General features: G+C 42.4%; 1 protein-coding gene and 1 pseudogene across 1 annotated transcript in view; both read right to left on the minus strand.

Moving 5' to 3' along the window:
* Positions 1–735: 735 nt before the first annotated feature.
* LOC120557097 lies at positions 736–4,288 on the minus strand (annotated as a pseudogene).
* An 893-nt stretch (positions 4,289–5,181) lies between these two features.
* LOC120558074 (helicase with zinc finger domain 2-like) overlaps positions 5,182–26,967 on the minus strand; it is a 28,942-nt gene continuing 7,156 nt past the window's right edge. Inside the window, exons 4-20 of the mRNA XM_039798923.1 lie at positions 26,180–26,287; positions 18,176–18,690; positions 17,443–18,081; positions 15,372–16,170; positions 15,162–15,237; positions 11,628–14,985; positions 11,303–11,388; positions 11,005–11,142; positions 10,769–10,924; positions 10,544–10,688; positions 10,333–10,464; positions 9,464–9,656; positions 8,585–8,731; positions 8,204–8,413; positions 7,442–7,598; positions 6,786–6,953; positions 5,182–6,697 (exon numbers count right to left, since the gene is read on the minus strand). Coding sequence (XP_039654857.1) covers positions 6,585–6,697; positions 6,786–6,953; positions 7,442–7,598; positions 8,204–8,413; positions 8,585–8,731; positions 9,464–9,656; positions 10,333–10,464; positions 10,544–10,688; positions 10,769–10,924; positions 11,005–11,142; positions 11,303–11,388; positions 11,628–14,985; positions 15,162–15,237; positions 15,372–16,170; positions 17,443–18,081; positions 18,176–18,690; positions 26,180–26,287 — 7,140 coding nt within the window. The 3' untranslated portion in view covers positions 5,182–6,584. The remainder of the gene's footprint in view (positions 6,698–6,785; positions 6,954–7,441; positions 7,599–8,203; positions 8,414–8,584; positions 8,732–9,463; positions 9,657–10,332; positions 10,465–10,543; positions 10,689–10,768; positions 10,925–11,004; positions 11,143–11,302; positions 11,389–11,627; positions 14,986–15,161; positions 15,238–15,371; positions 16,171–17,442; positions 18,082–18,175; positions 18,691–26,179; positions 26,288–26,967) is intronic.

Genomic DNA, 26,967 nt, shown 5'->3' on the forward strand with positions numbered 1-26,967 from the left:
GTGAAAAGATGGAATTTCCTGCGTCACCTGACCTGAGCAATCCCGGAAGTAGAACATATATACAGACCATGATACTGGTGAAACTGATATTTTGGGGGTTGACTGGAGATACATTAATATTCATTTTACATATTTAAACTACTTAAAAAGGAAACTGTTATAACCTTAGATGGTTAATAATGCACGCACACTTTGAACGGTTAACAGACTTTACTTAACGTCTGCAGCAGCCCACATACACAGGTAGAAACACACAGGAGCAGCACATGTCAACAGGGCGGGGTAACCCTCTTAACGTCCCTGGGGGGGGAACCTGGGTTAATTAATAAAGGTTCCGGGGTGCAGTACACAGCGACAAAGTTTCAGTCTGTAACACTTCTCCCCCTTTAAGTGAAAACATAATGTAAACAAATACAACTATGCAACTCAGGTCCCCTTTGTAAACTCAAGTACGTAAATATTTTTTGTAACGTTACGGCCTTTTCATAACTTACAGAAATGTGTCTTGCATAATATTTTTAAAACAATCTTAAACAACAATCTTCAAAATGCTTTGTGCTTTAATACCTTAACAATTAACATTTTGTCCTAGCTTTTGGGCAGTTTAACATGTCAGTCTATCTGGAGGCTTGTGCTGCCTCTTAGATCTCCTCAGTCCCACTGTGGGACCAACAGGTCCTGTAGCAGGTTGTGTACTCCCAGCCAAGTTTGGGGTACAGACAGGCTGGTCAACCTGTACAGACTCACTTTGCACAGACAGTCCTGTGCTGTGGTGCTACTGGCACCTCAAAATCAGCCGCAGAGCTGTCCACACTGTCCTCATGTGTAACACTCTGAGGCCTCTCCTCTTCAGCCCCACGGTGAGCACGCAGGTGATCCTGGTGCCTGCGGATCTGCTGTCCATCCAACAAGTCCACTGTGAAGGACACCGGTCCCGTCTGGCGGCTGATGAGTCCTGGCAGCCAGGGAGGACCCTGAGCAAAGTTCTTGACAAACACACAGTCCCCAGGCTTAAAAAGCCTCTCTTTAGCATGTTGGTCTCGCCTCCCTTTCTGCTCTTCCTGCGAACGGACAACTCTCGCTCCGACGTCTGGGTGGAGCAGATCCAGATGAGATTTGGACTTCCTCCCCATTAACATTTCTGCTGGGAAGACGCCTGTGGTTGTGTGGGGAGTGATCCTATATTGGAACAAGAAGCGGGAAAGTTTAGTTTCCAGTGTATGTCCTGACATCTTTCGTAGACCATCTTTCAGGGTCTCAGCGGCTCGCTCTGCTAAGCCATTGGAGGTTGGATGATAGGGACATGTCGGATACCATTTTTCTCCATGAACTTCTGGAACAACTCACTGGTGAAAGTCGGACCGTTGTCTGTCACAGTAACAGCATCTGGCAACCCGTGAGTAGCAAAGATGCTCCCGAGCTTTTCTATGGTGACTGAGGCAGTAATGTTTGACATGATGTGTGCGTCCAGCCACTTAGAATGTGCATCTACCAGCACTAGGAACATGTGACCAATAAATGGACCAGCAAAATCCAGGTGGAGCCTTGACCACGGACGACCAGGCCACTTCCAGGGGTGGAGCGGGGCAGGTGCTGGCATCTTTTGGTTACTTTGACATTGTGCACATGCCTTTACCTTTTCTTCTAGAGCACTGTTCATCCCCGGCCACCACACAAATGACCTGGCAAGGCTATTCATCCAGGACACGCCAGGGTGGGCGTCATGCAGCTCGTCCATCACCTGTGCCTGCCGTGGGGGTGGAACAATCACTCTGGATCCCCAGAGGACACAACCATCCTGGACATTTAGCTCTAGCTGACTCTTGAAATAGGGCTTAAACACCTCCTGCTCAACAGCTGCTGGCCAGCCCTGCATCACCCATCTCTTAAGTTGAGATAACACTGGGTCTCTCTCAGTCCACATTTTGACTTGCTTTGATGTCACTGGAGTGTTAGACAGCCTGTCTAACATGAACACAGTCTCTGGGGGCAGGAAAGTTTGGTTTGGTGTGTCTGGAAGAGGGAGTCGGCTAAAGGCATCAGCATTGGCATTTTCGCTGCCTGCCTTGTACACTATTTTGTACTGATACGCTGAGAGGGTTAGTGCCCAGCACTGTACTCTTGCTGAAGCCATGGGCGGGATGCCTTTTGACTCACTGAACAGACCCATAATGGGCTTATGTTTTGTATAGATGGTAAAGGGACGACCATACAGGTACTGGTGAAACCGTTTCACAGCAAAAACCACAGCCAGTCCCTTTCTCTAACTGTGAGTACCCTTTTTCTGCTGAAGTGAGAGTGCGTGACACATATCTAATAGGCTTTTCAGAGTTTTCCTCCATCTGGTGCGAAAGGACCGCCCCCACACCATAGGGCGAAGCGTCACAGGACAGGATGACATCCCTGTCTGGATCAAAGTGCACCAGCAGTCGATCAGAGTGTAACAGTTCTTTTACCTGCTGGAATGCTGCCTTTTGTGCTTGCTGCCACTTCCATGAGCTGTCTTTATGCAGTAGCTGATAGAGGGGGGCCAGTACAGTGGAGAGGTCAGGTAAGAATTTGCCAAAGTAGTTCACTAAGCCCAAGAACGACTTGAGTTCTGCCACATTCTTTGGACTTGGAGCCTCCTTTACTGCCCTCACCTTCTCTTCCACAGGAGACAGACCCTGAGCCGTAATCCTGTGGCCCAGGTAGGTGACACTTGGAGCTTGGAAAACGCACTTACTGCACTTCAACCGCAGCCCGGCTTCTTCCATTATCTCCAACACCTGGCCCAAGTTACTCAGATGCTCCTCCTCTGTTTTCCCTGTGACCAAAATGTCATCCAAGTAGACTGCCACATGGTGAATAATTTGGAGCAGATTGTCCATGGTGCGTTGAAAGATAGCCGGACTGGATGCAACGCCAAATACCAGGCGGTTATACTGTCGCTAATTTGCATCAAACCCCTTCCATTCCGACTGCAGGCGAGATAGCGTGTTTATTCCCCCAAATGTTTGTTTACATTCGATACATACCTAGGAACCTTTTGCACGCAATGGTTTCTCGTAGGACCGGTCGGAGTGGGAACTACATCCGGTTCACGGAAGCGAAATTAACCCTAACCCTAACCCTATAAAAACTACTGTCAATGTTAGGGAGTAGGAGAGTGTTTTCTTTCTTGCTGTTATCAAGATTCATTTATTTGTCAATTAAAGTTTAGAAGTTCTAACAACTTTGTGACATGAATAAAATTTACATATCTGAGATGGGAAAATGTGTTTTATTAATTTTACCATTTTGTAAAGAATTTTACCATAAATGCCTGTTGTCGCTAATTTGCATCATACCTAAATGTATATCTATTCTATATGCTATAGACAAAGTAACAATCTCTACTTAATTTAGCATCAGCTTGGAGCCAGAAACACACATAATACATTTTTTTATATAATTGTGAATAAATTCAGGCGTCAAGGGGTTAACAACCCTTTGTGGGTGTTGATGGTGACATACTGTTTGGATTTCTTGTCCAACAGCAGCTGCTGGTACGCATGACTCATGTCCAGTTTTGTGAATGTTTTTCCACCTGCCAGAGTTGCAAACAGGTCCTCCACCCGTGGCAGAGGGTAGGTATCGAGCTGTGAGGCCTGGTTTGCCGTCAGTTTGTTTCTCCTCAGATGTGTACTTTACCATCATCTTTCAAAACTGGCACAATCGGGGCTGCCCAGTCTGAAAACCCAATAGACTCAATGACACCTAGCTGCTGGAGCCTCTCCAGCTCTGCCTCCACCTTGGCTTTCATGGCAAATGGCACTGGGCGAGGTCTGAAGAAACGTGGTTGTGCGTTGGGGTCTACACATAGTTTTACAGTTGTGCCATGGAGGGTGCCCAGCTCATCTTTAAAAACATCTGCGTACTTTCCTAGGATGTCTTCAATCACTCTCACGTGCTTGATTTCCCCCCAGTTCAGGTGAACTTTCCACAGGATGTCACGACCAAGCAAACTTGGCCCCTCTCCCTTGACCACAAACAGCCTCACTGTAGCCTCCTTCCCTTGGTACACAATGTTAACTTCTATAGCTCCAAGAAGTGGAATGCACTCACCCATATATGTCCTCAGTCTGACATTAGTCCCTTTGAGTGCAGGCGCTTCCTCTGAGCGCCACAAGTTGAGGTAGGTAGCTTGACTTACCACTGATGCTGAGGCGCCCGTGTCCACCTCCATTTCCAGCTCCTTTCCATTCAACTGCATTGTTGCATTGATGGGCTCAGCCCGGGGCTCGCTGAGGTCGATGAGGTTGAACATGTTAAAGGAAACTCTCCAGGTGATGTGTGTTCATATTGGGCCTAGATTTTCCCCAATCCTTTCTGTGTTTATTGTTAGCAGCTCTGCACTTCTTTACAATGTGCCCATTTTTCCTACAGTTATGATAAACAGTGTCTTTAAAGCCACAGTGATTAGCAAAATGTGGTTAGGTCACTGCACATAAGTGCCCTTAACGACCCACAGCCCATCAGTCTCCATAGGATAACATGGGAAAACTCAACCCCCTACCTGGTGGGGCCCAAATATATTTTCATCTTTCTAAAACTGCTTTTCCATGTCTCACCTCCATAAATTATTGTATAAACACAGATATTTGTGCATTTACTTAAAATACATGGAGTTACAGCCAGGCCGGGGACAGTTGAAACAGCTGTTTCAACCGTCCCGACAGACATATGCCATTATAACCTGTTTTGCTTTCCATGTAAACAAGCATGCAATATGAAAGTCTGGGATTGTGGAGAACACTAAATAGTCTACCAAATAAGCATGTCACTTGGAGAAAACTGGAATGTTTCATCCGTCCCGCGTTTCAATCTTCCCGGCTCTCCCCTACTCAAAATCACATGAAACGGCTTCAGTGATTTAGTATTTCACATTGAAATTTCCATGGAGTTGGGGGAATTGTAAGAAACATATTAAGAGTGATAAAATTGGTTGACTTTTGAAGACAAAATGTAGCTTTAATATCATACCTACACTAAATCTTTTTTGGAAACAAAATTCTGAAAATCCAATATATTCCATTTAACAAGGAAAAGACAAACAAACACTGACCATATAAAGCAGCAACTTTCAAACAGCGCATTTGTTACATTCTTGTCCTTTGGATTGTGCCTTGGTTGATGTGCTCAAACATGACTCAGAATCCATTGATTTGTTACATTTATTTATCTTTATCATTTAGACTTCATGGTGTAATGTTTTTTTTCTTGTCCACAAACAAATAATTAACGACCCTTACCATATGGCGTACAAGGGTTTGACAGCAGAGCAGAAAAATAAAAGATATAAAAAAACAACTGAAATTCACAGTCACTTAATGGCACTGAGTGCTCAAAAGAACGAGGCTACAAACCAAAGAACAGACTGTATGACAGCTCAGCTCTTATAAATGGCCTTAATCAGCTGATTGTCAAAAGGCTGTGACTATACGCCACATACCAACAGCAATTAACTTTTCATCACAATTCAGCACAATTCATCAAAATACAAGTTAACATCAAAGTCATAATTTTGGCTTCAACACCATCAATACATCAAGTTGAATGTTTTTGTACACACTAAAAATCACAGAATGTAAAAAAGCTTAAAAAACAACTTTAACAGCAGTTTAAATGTGTACTTAACCTTTCCTGAAAATTACCATTTGAAAAGTTAAGGGTTTAATGTTTTAGAAGACATAAAGGCAAAAATTCAGAGGGTAAAAGTAGCCATTTTGAGCAATGCTGCTAAAAAATGTCATACGTGCCTATTTGATAAAAATGTTTTATTAACATATAACATACATTTATTCCTGTAGCAAAAGCTTATCCCTGAACAAACAACATCTAAAGGTATCAAAAACAATTCTTTAAGAGGTCAAACATTAAAAAAGAAAACTACAAACTGGACTCACTGAATGGTGAGGCAGTTTAAGTTTTAAGGCCAGATGAAAACTAATTCTGACTCATTCATCAGTAAACAGGAACATTGTCTTACTGGAGGTGATTTCATACAGTGGTAAATACAGTGAAATACATTTAAACTAAATCTAAAGATGAATTAAAAGATTCAAACAACAAGAGCTGAACTCATTTTCTGTCATTATCATTGTCTGATAAAGTATTTATTGTAGCCTACACCTTTTCTTAAATGCAATTTCTTAAATTGTAAACATAATATAAAAACATAACAACAACAACAACAACAACAACAACAACAGACTTTTCATTCTTTGAACCTGGAAGTTCAGAATTCAAATTAGCACATCTAATAATAAAAGTCTAGATACAATTGATATAGGAGTTTTAGGATTTCCTATTTACAGATGCAAACGTATTAAAGAGAAAGGTGTATTTAAATCAGCGCACAACCAAAACTGTCAAATACAATACAAAACCCCCAAATATGGTATATAAAACTGTAAAAAGAATGCATAAAAAGTTACTGCAACATCATTGAAATAACATAAAAATATATAGGCCTACATATTTCATGAAGTCGTGCTGTTGCGCAGGGCTGTGGTCTGCTGCTTGTAGGAATCAAGTCTCTTCAAAGGGACAGATGAGATCAGCTATGTGGGACAGCACACTGAAATCTTGTCTGCATCTGTCACTGCATTGTTACGCTTGTAGTGGGCCAGGAGCTTTTTCCAAGGGCTACTGCAGCTCAGCAACTCTTGGTTTCCTTTCAGAGGACAGAAACATTTGAGTTAAGAAGCTAGGAGGTTTGAGCTTTGAGCGTCAGAATAAGACATTGAGCTGCAGTATCTTACCGATAATGCAAAGTCCCTCTTTGGCTCTGGTGATGCCCACATTTATCTGGTTGGGATCACCCACAAAGCCCACATGTTTGGACAGCCAAGATCCTTCTGGTTCTCTATTAATCTCTTCACTTGGCAGAGAGCACACCGTAGATATGATGACGTAACGCCATTCACTTCCTAAAAGACAAAATATTGTATGTCACGTGATGTTGTGCTTTGCTTTTTTTGAGCCGGCACTGAAATACTTGATTGTTGAGTCATGGGATTGTCATTTACACGTCCAGAAAAATGGTCTATATCATGAAAAGTACACTTGAAATGCTACTCAAGTATTTCCATTTTGTAAGACTCACTCAACTGAAAAAAATATTTTTATTTCACTACATTTGTCTATAGTTACTATTTTACAGATTATGATTTTAAATTCAAATGTGGAATATATAGTCATAAAATATGACTCACTACTTTAAACTAACACCTACTGCCTACACAGCACCACTGGGACAAGCTTCAACATTCTGTACTGACTACATGTTTATACAGGTAATACTTTGAGAGGAGCAATTCTTCACAATGAGTAGTTTTACTCTGGAATATATTTTTTATAGTGGTGTAGCTTCTTTACTTTCAGTAAAAGAGTTGTTGTTAGGTAGCAGAGAGGTCACCTTGGCTTCTGGTGATTGTGGTAACGCTGATTTGAGTCATGCCCTTCTTCTTCAGCTCATCTCTGATTTCAGACACTTGTGCATTATAGGGTGACAGAATCACAATATCTTGCTCTTTGATTTTGGCATTCTTCACCAGCTTTTCAGCAATGTCAATCTGCAAAAGACCAAACCAACACTGAGGTTATAAGCAATAATAATGTAAAACGGTACTATTACTTTACTACTCTATAGTAACTTTTAACCAAAACCTAGGGTGCCCAATATAGGTCTGCACGATTCGTGGAAAAATATGAATCACAATTTTTTAGCTTAGAATTTATATCATGATTCTCTGCCTCGATTTCTTTCTCACAAAGTGTAATGTTTATTGCACACATGAACCATGACAAAACAAAACAAATTGGCAGTACCAAACATAGATTTGTTTTGGCACCTATAGCGCATTGCGCATCACCACAAGCCTGTAAACATAGAGGCTTCAATGGATAACAAAAATAAAGAACATACTGGCCATTTAAGTACAGTAGGCTACGAAAAATAGTGACATTTAACACATTTAACTAAATATGGCCCTGATACAGGCTCTATCTGAACCCCTTGAACATGTCTTTACATAATTAAAACATGTTAATGTCAATGTCAAATGCTTTCAATAAATTAACTGAAGGAGAATTTTTTTTTTTTTTAATTACGAACAGGGGTGAATCGAGATTGTGATTTTATAATGATTTATTGTGCAGGCCTAGCCCAATACAGTACCACTTTGTCTCTCTCTTTCTGGTTTGCTTTGGAGTTCTCATTGCCCTTGGCTGTGCTGACAACCAGACTGATGGTCTCTCCTTTGATGTCCCCAAAAACGATTGGCATCGTCTTGGCATCAACACGCAGGACGCTGCTTGGCTGATTCTCCCCAGTTCTCAGCAATCCCTCATAGTATTCTTCTGACGGGAACTTGCATATGTCCTCATGCTATAAAGGCATATCATTGATAGTTGTTGATAACAATATAAAATACTAAACTCAGACATGTGGTAATTCAATATTGCTACACTAAGTACATGTAATACATACATATACAATATACTTTATAATATATTACACAATAAATATGTATATATAGTGCATATTTAATGTTCTCACCATTCTGTACTGGGTGTCCAGCATCACTGCCCTGCTCTTATGCATTGTATAGTAGCGTTCAAACAGGGACTTGGCCATCCCCAGCTTCCTCACACGCTCATTCTTCACAATGGGTCGTAACTGTTTGTGGTCACCGATCAAAACAACCTGAAAGTCATATTGTAAGATATTGGAGTGAATAATTATTGTAATGATGCAACCAGTGCCCCAAACTCCTGTTATTTGACAACAGTCGTCGACAACAGATGTAAAATAGCCAGTCAGCTTTAACCAGTAGGAGAACCTCCTTTGTCAAAAAAATGGAAAGGCTTGATGCTATAGGGGGCATGAATGTGCCCAAATCTGCCCATTATATTTTGATAAGTGCAAAAACTGGTGGGGGCACTAGATAACAGAATAGAAGGTCATCATTAAGATAAGGATTCATTCCCTGTGGACAAACCTTCATGGATATTTGGCCAATAGCTTTTGAGAGTCATTGCCATGGACTAAACTGCTAGTCAAGGTTAGAGTTTGACCTGAAAGTGGGACCAAATACATGATCAGGGGGCAGTACCATTATCATTAGGAATCAGCCTTTGACAATCATGTTTTTTCACTGTCACACAGGACAACCTTGCTAGTTATCATGATGCCATTGTCACAACTGCCATGAAAAATAAATGCCACAAAATAATATCATTACATTTTTGATAAGGATTAGGCTAATAAAATTTTTATAACAGAGACATTCTGGCATCAAAACTCATTGTGCTTTAAACCTTTCAGGACAGTATTTTCATGAATCAAGACACAAACCAGGATCAGCATACAGAAGCATTCAGGACAGTGTTAATGGGAGGCACAAGCTGGACAATGATTGTTAAATAAAAAGCACACCTTTTCTGGTTTGTTGCAGACTAATGGAATCAGGGCCTGGGGTTCAGTGGCCATTCCACATTCATCAATGAGGATCTGACGTGCGCTGACTGTCTTAGTCAAACTCGGGGTGGAAGACTGTGTACATGTGCACAGTATGATGTCATGGCGTTCAAGCTCATATGTCCGCGCAACGCTGAGAAGGTTTTTGTATCTAGATGGGAACATTTTTCATACAGTTAGGGCTGGATATACAGTCTTAAAGTTATTTACTTACTCTTTTCTACTCTTTCTAACTCTTTGGACAGGAGTTTGGTGTGCAAACAGATGACAGACATGCAGGAAACTAAAATTAAACTAACAAACACAAGACATTAAAGTTGGACATAGCCCTGTTTGTGACTGTCTAATTATCACACTGAGTCAAAGTGACTTTTGATCATTATCTTATGACAGAATAAGGAACATGTTATGATACGATCCTAATCATGAGCTTGTTACTGTACATTCACTAACTACCCCAAGACAAAGTAATGTCCAGCCTAGTCCCATTGAGGACTGTGTCATCACTGCAGTAGGAAACAGTCCCATAGAAAAAGCTTAGGGAAGTAGCTGTACCAGATCAATGGATCTGGTGAAGTTAACCAGACGTTTATTTGCCAAACCAACTAAAATTTAGTTTGTCTTCATCCTTGAAGTCTTTTCTCTTGTAAAACTGAAAAATGCGGTTTATTTCACGCTCGAAAATAATCTTAGACAACTGCCACAAAGGTGATATTTAGTAAAAACTTAAAACAATAAGTATTTAGAAATCCCCTACTTTAGTGACTAAAAGGTGACATTTTAATGCAGCTTAAATTGTGTTAAACCAATAGTGCATCTGAACTCACTTTTTCACCTCTTTAGCAGTCAGAATTTCTCCTTCATCCTCAAGGGCAAGTTTAATGCGTCGATCAAAATCTTTAATTTCACCTGAAGAAGGGTTTTGGTCCTGTCGCATGCGGTGATGCATAGTGATGCTCCTAAAACATGTCAGTGTTAGTGAATAATTAAATTTTTTTTTTCAAAGTTGAGTGTCATCAACTTGTCTGATAATAATACCTTAGCTCTGATTTGGCACGTTCTTGGCGAAGTGACCTCTGGGAAAACTGAAGAGCGCAGTCTGGATAAGGGTAATCAAGCATCTCCACTTGTTGGCTGTAGACCCTGAGGGGATTTAGTCTTTCCCCAAATCTCAACAAGTATTCTGTGTTACAACAGTAAAACATGGGTTAGTAACAGAAACAAATGCAGCTGAAATCTTCACAGAGAAAGAAAGTAACTTGCCTGCAACAACATCAACAGACTTGTTGGATGGGCCGCAGTAGAGAATGACTTGTTTCTTGTTCTCATCCTTTGGGTCAGTAACCATCCTTGGGTTCTTAGAGTTCAGTTCGAAGAAACGGTACACTATGTACACACCTACTACTGTCTTTCCAGTTCCTAAAACAAAATGGGAAAAATTACTTAAGCCTTTGCAGAACATATGAAACATCAGGGTGAATTTACATTATAGCTCTTACCAGGAGGTCCCTGTATAAGGGTAAACGTATTATTTAGAGCTTTCTCCACAGCACGATACTGACTCTCGTTAAACGTTGGCAATACATTTGGTAGCTCTTTCCTCAAGATGTGCCACATTGGTATGTGCTCATTACACACTGCAAAGACAAAATGACAAATTGTTTTTGCAAGAAAAAGAAAAACCTGTTGAGTCAAATTTAAAATATACTACAGGAATATTCCATGTGTGTTATGTGTATTCCACGTTATGCCTGACTCCCATTGATACAAATACTTCAAGTCAATGAATGAACATACCCTCTTTCGGAATGTGTTTTCCAAGTGCTATAGTCTTGACAAGATCACATGCAGACGTAATACTGACCACAGCATCTTCTTTCCGGCTACAAACAGATAGGATAAAACTTTGTGTCAACAGCTTAATTTAGCTGAACATGAAATAGTCGATCAACATATGTCAATGCAAGAAAAATAAGATATAATCAGTATGAAAAGTAGGGCTGTCAATCAATTAAAATATTGAATCACAATTAATTGCCTAAGTGTCCACAGCCCTAATGAAAAGTCAAACTGTAAGCAAAGCTAAATTGGTAGGCTCAGAGTAAACTACACTAGAACTTACATGTCAGGCAGGAGCTTTGGAATTATTTCAACTGTGAAACAAGTGTTTTTCTGAAAGACACATTCAGGAAAGGTCTCCATCGGCAGGTGATTGACATCGAACTCCACTTTACTTCCTTCATTTGTTTTTTTTTCCTCTTTTCTTGAGACACCATGGGCCACCCATGTGAATTCTTTTGGGTCCATCGGTGCAGAAAGCTCCAGAGTTGGAGTCACCTTCAGACCTCTTTTACGTATGCACAGTAAGCACTTTGAAAGGTTACATTCAATGGCCCATTCATTAATCCATGCCAGAGGTAAGAAGAAGCTTCCTGTTATTATGCCTTGTTGCTCTTGACTGAAGCTTACCACCAGGTTCTCGATGACTATGCTGTCACTTTCATTCACGGCAGTGGAAGCAGATTCCATCTTACACAATGGTTTCCATATGCGTACATACTCCTCAGTGTCGCTATAAAAAATCCTTGATGGATCATCTGCCGATCTGGAGAAGCATGTAATGGGGCTGTGGACATGGTGCACACAAATCTCAAACTTTGGTTTAATGCGCACCAACTGGACAGCAGGCATGTGATAACCTCTTTTTAACTCTGTTGTCATTTGGATCTGAAGGGTGTCACCTCTTTGCAACTGGAGCACAATGTCAACCTCATGCTCGATTTTTGTCTCATGCTTCTTTGAGTTAGTCTTTGATTGAGGCACCTTGGATGACTGTGGTAGATTATTTAGATTTTCCAGTTGCATTGTATTCACGTTCATTGTAAGAAACTTTGCATGATCCCAGTTTTTTTCATCAATTGCTTTAACAGTGGCTTTCCACATCGTCAGTGGAAGCTCAATGCAGGGACCACAGTCTGGAATGTTCAACTCTTGGTGGATTTGCATGTTGTCAACTGCGTAGATTCGCCTTTTCCATTTAAGAGTGACCCAGTCATTTGCTTCATCATAAGCTGGTTGGTCGCACAATTGTAAATCTTTGTACATAATTGATAAACTCCCTGCAAATATGTTCTTGTTAAAAGGAAATGCCACTGCAAAACTGTCTCTGTTGGGATTAATAACAAAGGCTAGCTTTGCAGCACTTTCTTTTCTCATGCTCACTGCATAGGAGATCTGCTCAGCCTTTTGTTCATACTCCTTAGCATCCTTGAGGTTTTCCTCAAATTGACTGCACAAAGCCTTTATCACGTCTACAGTGTACTGGACATCCCGGTTACATATGACGGAGTGCAAAAGTCTTTGCAAGATGATGTCCATGTACCGCCGTATTGGTGAGGATGCTTGTGTGTAAGATCCTACATTCAGAGAATAATGGCCAACCTGTGCTTCGCGAGAGGAGTTTGAACAGATGACTTTAGATTTACTACAGCACCTTCTGAACTGATCAATGACTGGCTGGAGCAGAGGGTGGATGTCATCTGCAGCAATCAGGTCCACCATTTTGTCAATATCATCTGTTCTGGCAGCTGACTGGATATCTTCCCACACTTCTGTGAGTATGCGGAAGTTTTCACTGTTTGGGGCTTGTTCCTCATGGTCAATTTTGTGCCGTACATGAAAAGACAGTTGTATTAATTCTCCGCATTTCTCCTTGAATTCTTTTATCTTTTCTAGATTGGGTCTTTCCTGACAGCGAAGGGGTGTGCAATACTTGGTTTTCTCTGAATCAATCAACCTCTTAGATGCAAGTGTGTTGAATAACACACTCAGCTCTTCAATCATCAGATTGGCTTTGCGCTTTCCGGGCAATCTCTGATCATCAGGTTGAGAATAAGCCCAATCTTTTCCAAGTCGAATCTTCCTTTGTGCCATTGCAAAACAATAAGCCACTGTGACACAGTCTTCTACAGTGTCAAATGTAGGTCTCTCTCTATATCTTTTGGTGATCATGACCTCTGCCTCCTCATATGACAACTGCTTATCAGACCTGATCAATGACAGCTGGAATTCAGGCTTTTCAATGATCTCATGTGTTTTCTTGTTTACTTTGATCATTAATGAAACCACCCTGCGAACTTCGCCTGACAGAAGACTGAAGTGTCCAGTGCTCAAGTCTTGTGGGAACATATGCATAGGGTTTTCTTTACTGCAGTAATATGTAGCCCCACGTTGTTTTGCAACTTCATCTAATTCACTACCTGGACTCACTAAGCTTGCCACATCTGCAATATGGACTCCCAACTCATACTGATCTCCAAGTTCCCTGACACTGATGGCGTCATCCAAGTCTTTTGCTTCTTCTGGATCAACAGTGAAAGTGATTATGTCTTTTATGTTCTTTCTGTGTGTCCAATCTTCATCGTTGGAGAGAGCCTCATCTGATTTACATGTATTGGGTGCAACTTTGAATTCTTCATTCAGGATTGTTAGTCCATCAGCCAAAGAACTTCCAGTTGGAAGAATATCTATGACTTTCCCCAATGGAAAAAGACAATTGTCTCTCCAGCCAATCACTTGCACTACAAATACATTGTTTTGTTTCAGCTTTTCATCAAGACGCTCTTTTCGTGCAATCGTCCACTGTCCATTAGTTTGCTCCCATATCGGAAGGAAGTTACGTCTTTTCTTGATGATCAGTATGCGCACTTTGGGTGCAGATTTTGTAATGGGCATCATTGTCCTTCTGACAAATTGGTCTTCAAAATTCTGTCTTGGTTTACTGTGATCCTCATCTTCAAGCAGGCACACAAGTTCACGGGCTGATGCATCTTCCTTGATGATGCTTACCACCTTTGCTGACTGCAACAACACTTCGTCTCCAGTGAAGCCCTTACCCAGGTTTGCCCTTCCTGTGATGATGATGCGTCTAGAGGGGTTGTGAGATGGTATGACATAACCTCTATCATATGACTCCCTGACCAACTTTCCTCGCTTGTATATCTCTGGTTGTTTTTTACACAACTCCAAAAGGTCTGTTTCAACATCACTGGTATTGTATGATGATCTTGACTTTAATCTGATTTCATCTGAACTACATTGTGTTTCCAACTGTTCATATTCATCTTTCAACTCTTGCAGAATTGCATCGCTGAGAGTATTGCTTTCATCCATATGTTCAGACTTTTGAAACCTTGCAGTTTCCATAACATCTTTTTCGAAGAAATCTTTGGTGAAATGCTGTGGTGCAACACTGTTGTTGCTGATGCAATGATCTATGTAGCTATTCCAGACTCTTGAGCATTTTCCAAAGCAACAGAGGGCAGCGGCATCTCCAACCACAACCACAAGGGACTGAGCCCTAGTCATTGCAGTGTTTAACACACGGGCATCATTGAACAGCTCCAGACCAGGCAGGTGAGATGTTTGTAGGCTGTCACGTGTTTGCACAGCGGTCATTATGACTGCCCTGAACTGTTTGCCTGTTAACACATGAAGACAATGTTTATGACAATAATATATATATATATGAAATATATGAAAGGTAATATAAATATATTTGAATAGTCAGACAGGTGTAATGTTTAGCCATCCTTCATGTCTAAAATAATGAGATAATTCCTGCAGGAGTTCTTAATAGTAACTACATTAAAAATACCTTGGACATTTGCAATATTCTCAACATGGACTTCAGCAAGGCTTCTTCTTTTAAGTGCTGTCCTAATTTGCCTAACCTACAAATAAAAAAAATACAATTAAGATAATGAAACTATTGACCATAGTCTGATCATATATAACAATGGCAATTAAAATACATCAATACATAAATCATCATTGTTTTAGTAACAAGTTAAAGGTTGTAACTTACCTGACATCCTTCTGATAGAACGCAGATTGAGCTTTGGTCCTTGGTCCCCCAGGTCAATGGCCAGTGTTCAAGAACCTCATTCACTGCTTCAACCACTTTGGCAACCTCTTCTTTGTTAAACCAAGACATAGATACAGTGTCCAAAAGACACTCTCCCCTAACATGGTGAAACTTTAGGGCATGGTCATTTGCAGGAGCAGGAATATTTCCAGTGGCTTTGATAACATCATTCTTACCAACATAGAAATGAGTGGACACAAACTCCACAATTTCTTTGGTTGATCGGTAGTTTTCACTGAAAATGATTCTACTGTTCTGGGCAGCATCACACTTTTGGCCTTGATAGTAGTGGAACAAGCGATTAAGGAGTGTGTGATTTGAACGGTGATGATCATCAACTGAGAAAAGCTTGGGTCCCATTTGCATGTGATCTCCAGCCAAAACAACTCTGGTGTTTGGCCCAGCAAGACCAAGGGCCATCAAGGCATCACATTCCAGCATCTGAGAGGCTTCATCAATAAGTATGTGGGTGAAGAATCCCTCTGGGAGCTTTAGGTCATGGAAATGTCTTGCCATTGTTGTGGTGGTTATGATTATTTTGTAGCGATCAAGGGCAGCTTTTGTGGGTGGTAAAAAAGTCTGTCCATCTTCCGAAAGCAAACAGTATTTTAAAGTTATCTCATCTGTGGCAAATAAAGCACCCCCTTGTTTGTTTGCTTTTATTCGAATTGGCCTCATTCCATCATTTTTCTTGTCGATGAATGGATGGAAGTGATCTCTGACGTACAGATCTGCAGAACTTAAAGCAAACAAAAATGACAATATTGTCAAATGTATATTAAAACTTTAAAACAGTACATCTTAGCGCAAAGAGCTTAGTCTTTACACTTTTACTTTGCACATGTCCATCACACACGCGTCAATTCAATTCAATTCAATTTTATTTATAGTATCAAATCATAACAAGAGTTATCTCAAGACACTTTACAGATTTACAGAGTAGGTCTAGACCACACTCTATAATTTACAAAGACCCAACAATTCCAGTAATTAAATCAATCAATTAATCAATATTTTATTACAGGCATACTAAGCAGCATTGTTGGTGGGTGTTTCTAAACACACCATTCAAATGTGGCTCTTCCAAATACAGGCAGATAGCAGGTCTACATCAATACACACTTCTAGTGGGTCATAAGCATAGACTGTAAAAATGGTAGACATAGCATCCGTGACTTCACCCATTGGTTTGTGGACTGCTGTTTTGAAGCCTCCAGATTGGCAATACGGGCATCACCCTCTTGGTTTTTTGAAATTGGATAAGATGATTTTTGACAAGATGGTGGAGCTGGGAATGATAATGCGGCCAAGCCAGTGTTGTTTATGGTAGCAATTGTGCTGTGTTAAGCTAAACACTTAAAGGGGAAAGTTGCAGACTTTCAACCCTTCGGAAGGGAGTCATCCAGTGGATTTACGTGGACACAGAAAATCATCACGCTAACACTAGCAGTAGCAACACAGCTTGGTTAGCAGAAAGCTGAACAAGACATTTTAGGCGACCAAATGTTCCAATTAACTTTGATGAAGTAAAAACACACAGTTTGAGGGTCAACATTTAAGCTGAAAACACCGACAACTTCACATCTATTTAATGTACACAGGGCCATGGTTAGAATTGCTAAGCCTCTGTCATGATTGACAGGTCCCTGTGTAGCCATACCCCTAAAGCATCCCCTGCTTTATTCTGTATTTTACCATAATTCACAAAATGACCATAAGCTCATGAAAATGTTTACTGAGGTAATTAATCAAATGAGAAGTTGGGTAGTTTTCTCTTCTATAGAAACTGAGGTCTTTTTCCAACCAGTTGAGCCTTGCTCGAAATTAGATAAAATGCAGGATTAAGGCTTCACTTTTCAGACACAGAAGCCTCGTCCATTATTTTTACAGTCTATGATCATGTATGATGAGTGAGAGGGATTGTTTTTGTATTAGTCTATACACTGTTATGTTTTTTTAGGAAAATTATGCTTAGTGCACCTTTAAACACATTATCAGTAATATGTATTACCTGTTGGTGTGGGTGCAAATGAGCACTTTTTTGTGAGGCTGCTTACACAGCTCTTTGGCTGCTGTAGCAAGGGTGAATGTTTTGCCAGTTCCAAATGGTCCATAGATAAGGAGTGGTGCCACATGTTTTTGGACATTGGAATTACCGGTGATGAAGTCAATTGCTGCCTGCTGCTTTGCATTCAGCTTCTCATAGTGGATGCTATTCACAGGAACTCCACAGTTTTTAAGTTCTGGTAGCACTCTTGTTGTATCAGGAAGGAGGTCTACAGCCTTGTGCATGTTGCAGAAGCTGTGGCGATTCAGCTGAAACTGCACTTCCATTTGGTACGATTCATTGCTTTTGAGTATAAGATCAGAGCAACATTTTTTAGACAGTTGCAGATACATTTTGTTCTCACTTGTGGTGTCCTTCAGAATGATGGCTTCATAGACCTTGGAGTTTCGACCTCTTGAAGATAAAGGTGCTATCAGGCCAGACTGGATGCTTCGTTTAAGAACCAGTCCCTCAGGGGTGTCTGGTGTGAGATTACAAGGAATCGAGACCGCACAGAACAGTTCTCCCAGAGGAGCCATCATCATGCCAAACCTTGTACTGTTCAACATAGCCATTGTTGTAATTTCTCCACAAACATTCAGTCTAAACAAAGAAAATAAGAAAACAACTTAGTTTTTGTAAATATGTGCTAATTCTAAACAACATTAAAGGAAACCACTACAGATAAGGATATTACCTTGAAACAATCTGGTCCTCTGCCCGTTCCTCGTTATACAGGAAGTGGTGCATTCTTTCTTTGTAGTTCTCATTATTCAGAGGTGTTTGGCTGTTGTAGAAGGACTTATACAGAAAGTTAATCTGAGGAGGCTTGTACTCCTTTAACAGCTCCTCCTGTTCTTCTGTCCTGGATGAACAAGGGATGAAAACCCTGTTCCCTCGATGCCAACGCTCAGCACTTTGTAAGGTGGCTCCACGGTTCACAGTTGGTAGTTCAATGTCGTCCAATGGCAGCTGGCCTAGTCTTACTCTGAGTTTCTTCAGTAGCACTGGTCTCATGTCAAAATCTAGCACTAACCACTGGTCGTACAGGCCTGGGTTCATGGATGTGAAAGACACAGTGATGTCATAAGTCATGTCTTCACTGAGAAAGTGTTCACCTGAGGAGTAGATGCAGGGCACAGAACTGATGTCACCAAGGGTGAACGAAGCTCCTGGTTCCTGCTTCAGCAGCGCCACATGCACAAGCTGTCTCTGTACATACAGAAAAGTGGCAATTAAGCTCACTATGACACACTATTTCTGGAACATTAAAGAAAAATTCAAGATGAAGATTGTGTGAACACAACACTGACCAAGACGACAAACAGAGCACGAGTAGCTAGGCTAATGGTCTAATAGCATTTAACTTTTAATTAAATTTTTAAGCCAGTCATTATGGCCAATTAGAACCCCGACAGGCTGATGCAGACTTGAATTGAAATGGTTCAATTCACACAATTCGCTCTACATTATCCCACTTATTAGACGGCTTATTACACAGCTTATTACGTTAGCCAACGAAAAAGTTGTTCACCGGCTGGCTGGTTCCGCCGTGCTGTCATGCTGCATTGGTTACAGAGAATGAGCTGAACAGCGGGCTGGGTCTAACGTTAGCAGTCCGCTGATACGAATGATTGTCATCATCACTTGATTATCATTAAACGATTGATTACCATCATATGATTGATAAAGGATGATAGATTTTCTCGAACTGTTATGGTTTTGGTGTTGTCTTAGTTTGGTAGTCTGTTTTCTGTGTTGTGTTTTGCTCGTTTCCTGTTTTATTTTGAAGTCCCTGTTTTTCTGTCTTGTCTTGTCCTATTTACTTCCTGTCTTGTGTTTCCCTCCTTTTTTGATTGCTCTGCCCAGCCTAATGTGTTTCACCTGTTTTCCAGCCCTTGTGTCACCTGTCTTGTGTTTTCTCATTAGTCTGTGTATTTAGTCTTTGTGTTTCCCCTTGTCCTTTGTCAGGTCATTTTGTGTGTTTGTTTGTTTGTACCCAACCGTGTTCAGTCCAGTCTCCTCGTCTGTGAGTTTTTGTCTTTTGTTTCTGTTACTGGAATTTTGGACTCCTTTTTTGTTGTTTGGACTCCTGCCTTAAATAAATCCTCCACTGCAAACGTCCTCCTGCCTGCCTGCCTGCTCTCTCCGCATTTTGGGTCCGCCATTCCCTACTCCTCCCAGCCACCCCTTAACATAATGACCTGAACATCATGGACCCAGCGGAAAAGCTTTTGTACACCAAGAAGGTGTTAGAGTTCGGCTGGACTGTGCGGTGTTTGCTCTTGTCTGAGCCGGACCGGCACCCGCCTTTTCTGGAGAAGCTTGCCATTCAGCAGCAGTGGCTATCGGAGAGACCTTGGGTGAGTCACTTTGTTCCCCAGCTGGAGGGCTTCAAGCACCAGCTGGAGTGTTTCCTGAAAGCCACCTCCAGTGACTCACCCCCCACCAGCTTGCCTCCTCCCCAGTCGGCCAACACCGTAGCCATCGGTGTGTGCTTTGTCAGCCAGCCTGCCACTTTACCAGCTTCCCCAGAACTCTCGGTAGACTGCTCAGACGCTACCTGGTCAGCGTATGCCCCCAACCACCAGCAGTCCTATGACGGAACCCGCCTGGCCGTCTTCACGGGGACCTGTGGACGCCGTGGACGGAGGAAAGGATGTCGTGGCTCTCAGCGCCATGTCCCTGATCAGCCTCACAGTGGACCTGAGCCTGAGCCGACCTGTGTGCCCGCTCCTGCGCCTGCAGCCCAGTCGCCCGACTGTCCTTGGGCTGGCATGCAGCCCTCCTGCCTCTGGGCTGACGTACAGCCCCTTCCCAGCCTCCAGGCCAGCTAGCATCTCCCCTGAGTCCAGGCCAGCTAGCATCTCCCCTGAGTCCAGGCCAGCTAGCATCTCCCCTGAGTCCAGGCCAGCTAGCATCTCCCCTGAGTCCAGGCCAGCTAGCATCTCCCCTGAGTCCAGGCCAGCTAGCATCTCCCCTGAGTCCAGGTTAGCTAGCAACCACCCTTATTCCCCGCTAGCCAGCAGGCCCCCTGCCTCTAGGTTAGCTAACAGCCTCTCACAGCCCCAGCTAGCTAGCAACCTCCCTGAGTCCCAGCTAGCTAGCAGTTCCCCAGAATCCAGGCTAGCTAGCAACCTCCCTGACTCCCCGCTAGCTATCAGCCCCCCTGATTCCAGGCTAGTTGGCAGCCTCTCTACGTCCCGGCCATGTAGCGGCCCCCCAGAGTTCCTTGAGTCCCAGCTAGCTAGCAGCTCCCCTGCCTCGCAGCTAGCTAGCAGCTCCCCTGACTCGCAGCCAGCTAGCAGCTCCCCAGGATTCCAGCTAGCTTGCAGCCCCCCTGACTCGCAGCTAGCTAGCAGCTCCCCTGACTCCCAGCTAGCTAGCAGCTCCCCAGGATTCCAGCTAGCTGGCAGCCCCTTTAGTGTCCCCGTGCTCTCTAGTGTCCCTGTGCTCTCTAGTGTCCCCGAGCCCTCTAGTGTGTCTAGTGTCCCCAAGCTCCCTGGTGTCCCCGAGCGCTCTAGTGTCCCTAGTGTCCCTGAGCTCTCTAGTGTCCCAGAGCCACCCAGTGTTCCAGCGCTGTCCAGCGCCCCAGATCCCCGGCTGGCCAGCAGCCCTCCTGTTCCCCGGCGGGCTGGCTGCCCCCCTGAATCCCGACGCGGGACCACCCCTAAGACTTTGCCGCCCCTGGGACTCCCCGGGAGACCCCCTCTGAGACTTTGCCGGCCTCCGGTGCCCCAGAGACCGCCTCTGGGACCGCCCCTGAGACTGTCCCTGTCTTCATCCCTGTCACTGTCCCTGTCTTCATCCCTGTCACTGTCCCTGTCTTCATCCCTGTTACTGTCCCTGTCTTCATCCCTGTTACTGTCCCTGTCTTCATCCCTGTTACTGTCCCTGTCTTCGTCCCTGTCACTGTCCCTGTCTCCATGCCTGTCACCGTGCCTATCCTTGTCCCCGTCACCGTGCCCATCCTCGTCCCTGTCACCGTGCCCGTCTCTGTCCCTTTCACTATCCGTGTCCCGTCCGTGTCTGAGTCTGTCCCGTCTGTGTCCGTCCCGTCTGTGTCTGAGTCCGTCCCGTCTGAGTCCGTCCCGTCTGAGGACTGCGTTCCCTCAGTCCCCAGTCCCAAAGCTCCCAGTCCCTAGTGGTCTCTCTCTGTCTCCCAGTCCCTAGAGGCCTCTCTGTCCCCCTGTCCCTAGTGGTCTCTCTGTCTCCCCCTGTCCCTAGTGTTCCCTCTCTGTTCTCTATGCCCCCGGGCCCCTCTGTGCCCCCGGGGCCCCTCTGTTCCCTCTGTGCCCCCAGGGCTCCTCTGTTCCCTGTGCCCCCGGGGCCCCTCTGTTCTCGGGGCCCCTCTACCCCCGGGGCCCCTCTGTTCCCTCTGTGCCCCCGGGTCCCTCTGTTCCCTCTGTGCCCCCGGGTCCCTCTGTTTCCTGTGACCCGGGACTCTCTGTTCCCTGTGCCCCAGGACTCTCTGTTCCCTTTGACCTTTCTTTGTTTCCGTTGCCCCGAGTGGCTCTGGTGCCTTCCCTCTCCCCTCCGGGGTTGACGTATTTTGTGTATTTGGGTCGTCCCTCCTCCGGGCCCCCTCCGCCCTCCCTGGGTTGGTTTTTTGTTGTCCCTCCTCTGTTCCCCTCCGCCCTCCCTGGTTTGTCTTTTGCTCCTTGGTTGGTTTGTTTTGTTGTTTTTTGGACATCTGGGATCTGTCCCTTGGGGGCGGGGGGTACTGTTATGGTTTTGGTGTTGTCTTAGTTTGGTAGTCTGTGTTGTGTTTTGCTCTGTTTCCTGTTTTATTTTGAAGTCCCTGTTTTTCTGTCTTGTCTTGTCCTATTTACTTCCTGTCTTGTGTTTCCCTCCTTTTTTGATTGCTCTGCCCAGCCTAATGTGTTTCACCTGTTTTCCAGCCCTTGTGTCACCTGTCTTGTGTTTTCTCATTAGTCTGTGTATTTAGTCTTTGTGTTTCCCCTTGTCCTTTGTCAGGGGCCTGTTTCACAAAGGCAGAATATATAAATCCAGGATAACTGATAAATCGAGGCTTGACCTAGTCTAATCTGTGCATCCTGGCTTGGTGCGTTTCACAAAGGCCGAGCCAGGCTGAGGAGGAGCGACTAGGTTGAGCCAGGCTGAAGTAATTCAGATAGATGCGCGTCCACGGCTTTCCTCAAAAGACCGCGAGGTCGATCACAGATTTACTGATGCCAAAATGGAGACTACGCATTGTACATACTTTATACAGAGTGAGCAGCAGCTTCTTATGGAAGTATGATATCATGAAATACATTTGTATAAAAAGAAAAAACACGGCCGCTGTAATGAAACGAAAGGTGGGCAGACGATTGCGGACCGACTGAATGCGTAATTGTAGCCTAAATATATACATTAACTGACAACTGCTCTGAATTGAAACCGTCATAATCATACCATTCAAGGATTAGGCTACTAATCATTTGCGCAAATTAACAGTTGTACTCTTTGCCTTAAAAGTAAGCAGAAGATAATGTTACTCAGGAAATTTACCATAAAGATCAATTTTCTACAACGCTAGGATATGATGCGTAAATATCTCTTTCACTCTGTTTCTCCCTCTCTCTCTCATGGGCTAAAATATAAATGTCCTAAGTCATATTAACTTCCACTGCTCGCGTTTAATGCAAAGTGTACAACTGTTCGTTTTTGCCAATGACAGTGACTTATTGAATGGTTTCAGTTAAGAGCAGTAGTTCATAAATGTATATTTTTAGATCATTCAGTCTGTCCGCTATTGTCTGCCACGCTTTTTTCGCGTTTTGTTTTTTTATTTGATAGAGGACGAGTTTCCTTCTCTACATATGATATGCCTTGCTCCCTGTATATATGGACATAGAAAATAAAGACACTAAAGAACTTAGACTCTAAAATCTAGAAACTATGAAGATAATTAAGTGATAAATTCCATGCACACTGTAAACATGAATGGAACAGAGTGATATTCATCAGTTATTTCCCCCCAAATATAAGGTCAAAAACCATTGAGGTGTCCTCTCCCTGTTGTCATGAATGCACAGTAGCCTACATCACTAGATAGTTACTGGTCCAGTGAACTAAGACTATAATTTGGGAGGACTGTACAATTAGGATATGTTCTTAAAATTGTACAATCCTCCCAAATTATAGTTGCAGTTTACTGGACAACACAAATTGTGTGCTAAGAATGCCAAATACAATGTACATGGAAGTGGAACAAACATGATACCGTATTTTCCTCACTATAAGGCGCACCGGATTATAAGGCGCACCTTCAATGAATGGCCTATTTTAGAACTTTTTTCATATATAGGGCGCACCGGATTATAAGGCGCATAGAATAGAAGATACTGCAGTCAAACGTTTGACTGGGGTTGCGTTATGCATCCACTAGATGGAGCTGTGCTAAAGGGAATGTCAACAAAACCGTCAGATAAAGTCAAACTTTATGAAGCGTTCTCACAACTCCGTTCACTCCCTCCTTATAGCATTTAAATCTAAGTGGTCCGAGAAATGGCGATCGTCTCAACGTGGTCCCTGACATGTTGTCATCGGCTTGTCCGCTTCCATTGGCCATATCAGAGTCAAACCTGAACGGATTGGCTAATATGAGCTACCAATCGAAAGCTTAGAAGCTAGGGAATACGATGACGCCCACATCGATCAGGTAGCAAGCTGGGCAGAGAAGCTAGCAGCGATGACAAGTGCGGAAATGGAAAACGCGTTTTTCCGTTGTGATTCGGCCAGAAACTTCAACATTGTGAGGCGAACAGATCGTTTTGGATTATAAAGCTTGGATATTACATTTCCTTGGACTCTTGTGGATTTATGAAAATCAAGTTTTGGCCAAAATACCACTTTGTTGCTGAAAGGACAACGAAATCAGGTATGGATGCACTCTCGACACCTGCGCAGATTATGGCTGAATTGTTTTATTGTAAATTGTTTACTTTGTAACAGTTGTGTAACTGCTATAAATCATCGTATGGTCTTAAATTAATCATTAGAGGCTAAGCTTTCAATTGGTGTGTCGCATGGCTGTATATTTTGAATATTTAATGCTTTAAAGTTATAAAAACGCGAATGAGTGGAAGTTTTATCGAGGTTACAGCGACGCAGTGTCCCGTCAACGGGGCAGTGATCCGAAAGGTTGATCCATATATAAGGCGCTCCGGATTATAAGGCGCACTGTCGTTTTTTGAGAAAATTAAAGGCTTTTAAGTGCGCCTTATAGTGCGGAAAATACGGTACTTATTGTTAAAGAATAAAAAAAAAAAAATGAATCAACCAAAATAATTCAAGGTGCATTGGTCAACTATAGAAATGTACAGCATTGTATGTATTGCCCTTAGTAACAGACTTCATTTAAAACACATTTGAAATTTGATCAGCCTTTTCTAATTATCTCAACAACTGCCATAATATATTAATTAAACTTCTAACAACAATATGAACATCAGTCTTCATACAGCAATATAACAGTAATAATGTCACATGAATAATTATTAAAATAATGGTCACAACTTTAAATAATAACAGTACTTAAATGAACAACAATATGCACCTGTTGTATTTTAATCCAGGCTGATAACAATAGGGTAAAACCACTGCTGGGTGATCAGAAAAGGCTACAGGATTAAATAAATCCTGGCTGTTAGCCTGGTCAGGAGCAGGCTAGCTGTACAGAATAAATCTCCATGGTGATTTATGTGCCTCCGCTTTCGTGAAACCGAATCAAGGCTTAATTCATCCAGGATAACTGGGAAATCCCGGCTTAATCCCTTATCTTGGTTTTGTGAAACAGGCCCCAGGTCATTTTGTGTGTTTGTTTGTTTGTACCCAACCGTGTTCAGTCCAGTCTCCTCGTCTGTGAGTTTTTGTCTTTTGTTTCTGTTACTGGAATTTTTTGTTGTTTGGACTCCTGCCTTAAATAAATCCTCCACTGCAAACGTCCTCCTGCCTGCCTGCCTGCTCTCTCCGCATTTTGGGTCCGCCATTCCCTACTCCTCCCAGCCACCCCTTAACACGAACGTCATTTTGATAATTCTGCTGATAATACAATCACACAATAATAGGGATATTGACTGATTGATCCATTTGGTTCGCAAACAAATGTATTCTTTAAAAAACAAAATACAATTTATAGACATCGTACATAGAGACAATATCTGGGGAAGTGTAGCAGTTGAACTGGCTTCTGAAAGTGAGTAGCCTGCAAATGAGTGGTAAACATACTTTGTTTTAAGATAATATATAGAGAACAATTTAAATTAGTTGATGTTATGGTATGGACATTATATGTGTCGTATTATACTTGTGAAAGGTAAACTATAAAACCTGACAAAACCTGATAAGCGATAACATGATATAGGCCTATTATTATGGTTGTTATTATCATCATTATAACCAGCAATTGAAACATATGAGCTCAATCTTTCCTTAAGAAAGCCACTGAGCCAACTGAAAAGTAGCCTATTATAAGCTGACCATTACATATGATGAACACATTTAGGCTCTGTTCAGTCCAGCTAGAATGATGAAAACCAGTGCAATGAAGCTCAGAAAGTACACTTGTTACAATTTTTTTACAGCCTGCTGTGTCTGTATGAAGTAGTTTGAAGTAAGATATTCAGCAGCTGGACTTTTTAGCATTTGAGCCAGGAAAAGCAACCAACTTCATGCCTTATTGTAAAAATCTCACCTCTGTTTCCACTTGGAAGTTCCATTGCAGTGTTGCATTGGTCTGTTCACACTCCACAGTTAAATCTTCATCACAGGAGATGCTGACGTCGTCAACTTGTTCTGAAATCTGTTCAACATTTGAGACAATTAATTAAAATAGCATAGTGAAGAACTAAAGAATAAATTGCTAATGTAATACAAAAAACATTTCATTTAATTAGTCAACTAACCAACCAATCAATCAATCAATGCCTTTGTTAGAAATTACAAATTCCTATAATTATTTGTTATACCTAAATTATATAGTTTACTTTTTCTGAATGTGATGAAGGGAAATTTAAAGGGACCATTCTACAGTGTTGTGAGTCTTTGGGAAGCAGGAATCACTATACTTAAATAATACCAAGAGATGTCCAAATTCAGTCAGGCATCTTTATCTCTACTGTAGTTCATCAAATGAAGCAACATCACAACATCGGCGTCAGACTGCGTTTGACCTGTGTACTTCAATGCAGTGTACTCACTTAGCACTTGATGGAAACACCTATTCTTTTTATATTCTCATTTTATTCCTTGACTTATGTGCAAATTTACGACAGTATTTATGTAGTGTCTTCTTTGTGTGTGTGTGTGTGTGTGTGTGTGTGTGTGTGTATGTGTGTGTGTGTGTGTGTGTGTGTGTGTTTTCAGGCCTTGCAGCACTACAGTTTTTTTTCTCTAGGGGAGTATTCAAGTTTTCAATGTCCTTGAGAAAGAGGGAGTGTGTGTATGCGATAAAGACTGGATTCAAAGACAATTTTCTCAAAT

This window comes from Perca fluviatilis, chromosome 4 (assembly GCF_010015445.1).
Source record: "Perca fluviatilis chromosome 4, GENO_Pfluv_1.0, whole genome shotgun sequence".
Taxonomy (NCBI): domain Eukaryota; kingdom Metazoa; phylum Chordata; class Actinopteri; order Perciformes; family Percidae; genus Perca; species Perca fluviatilis.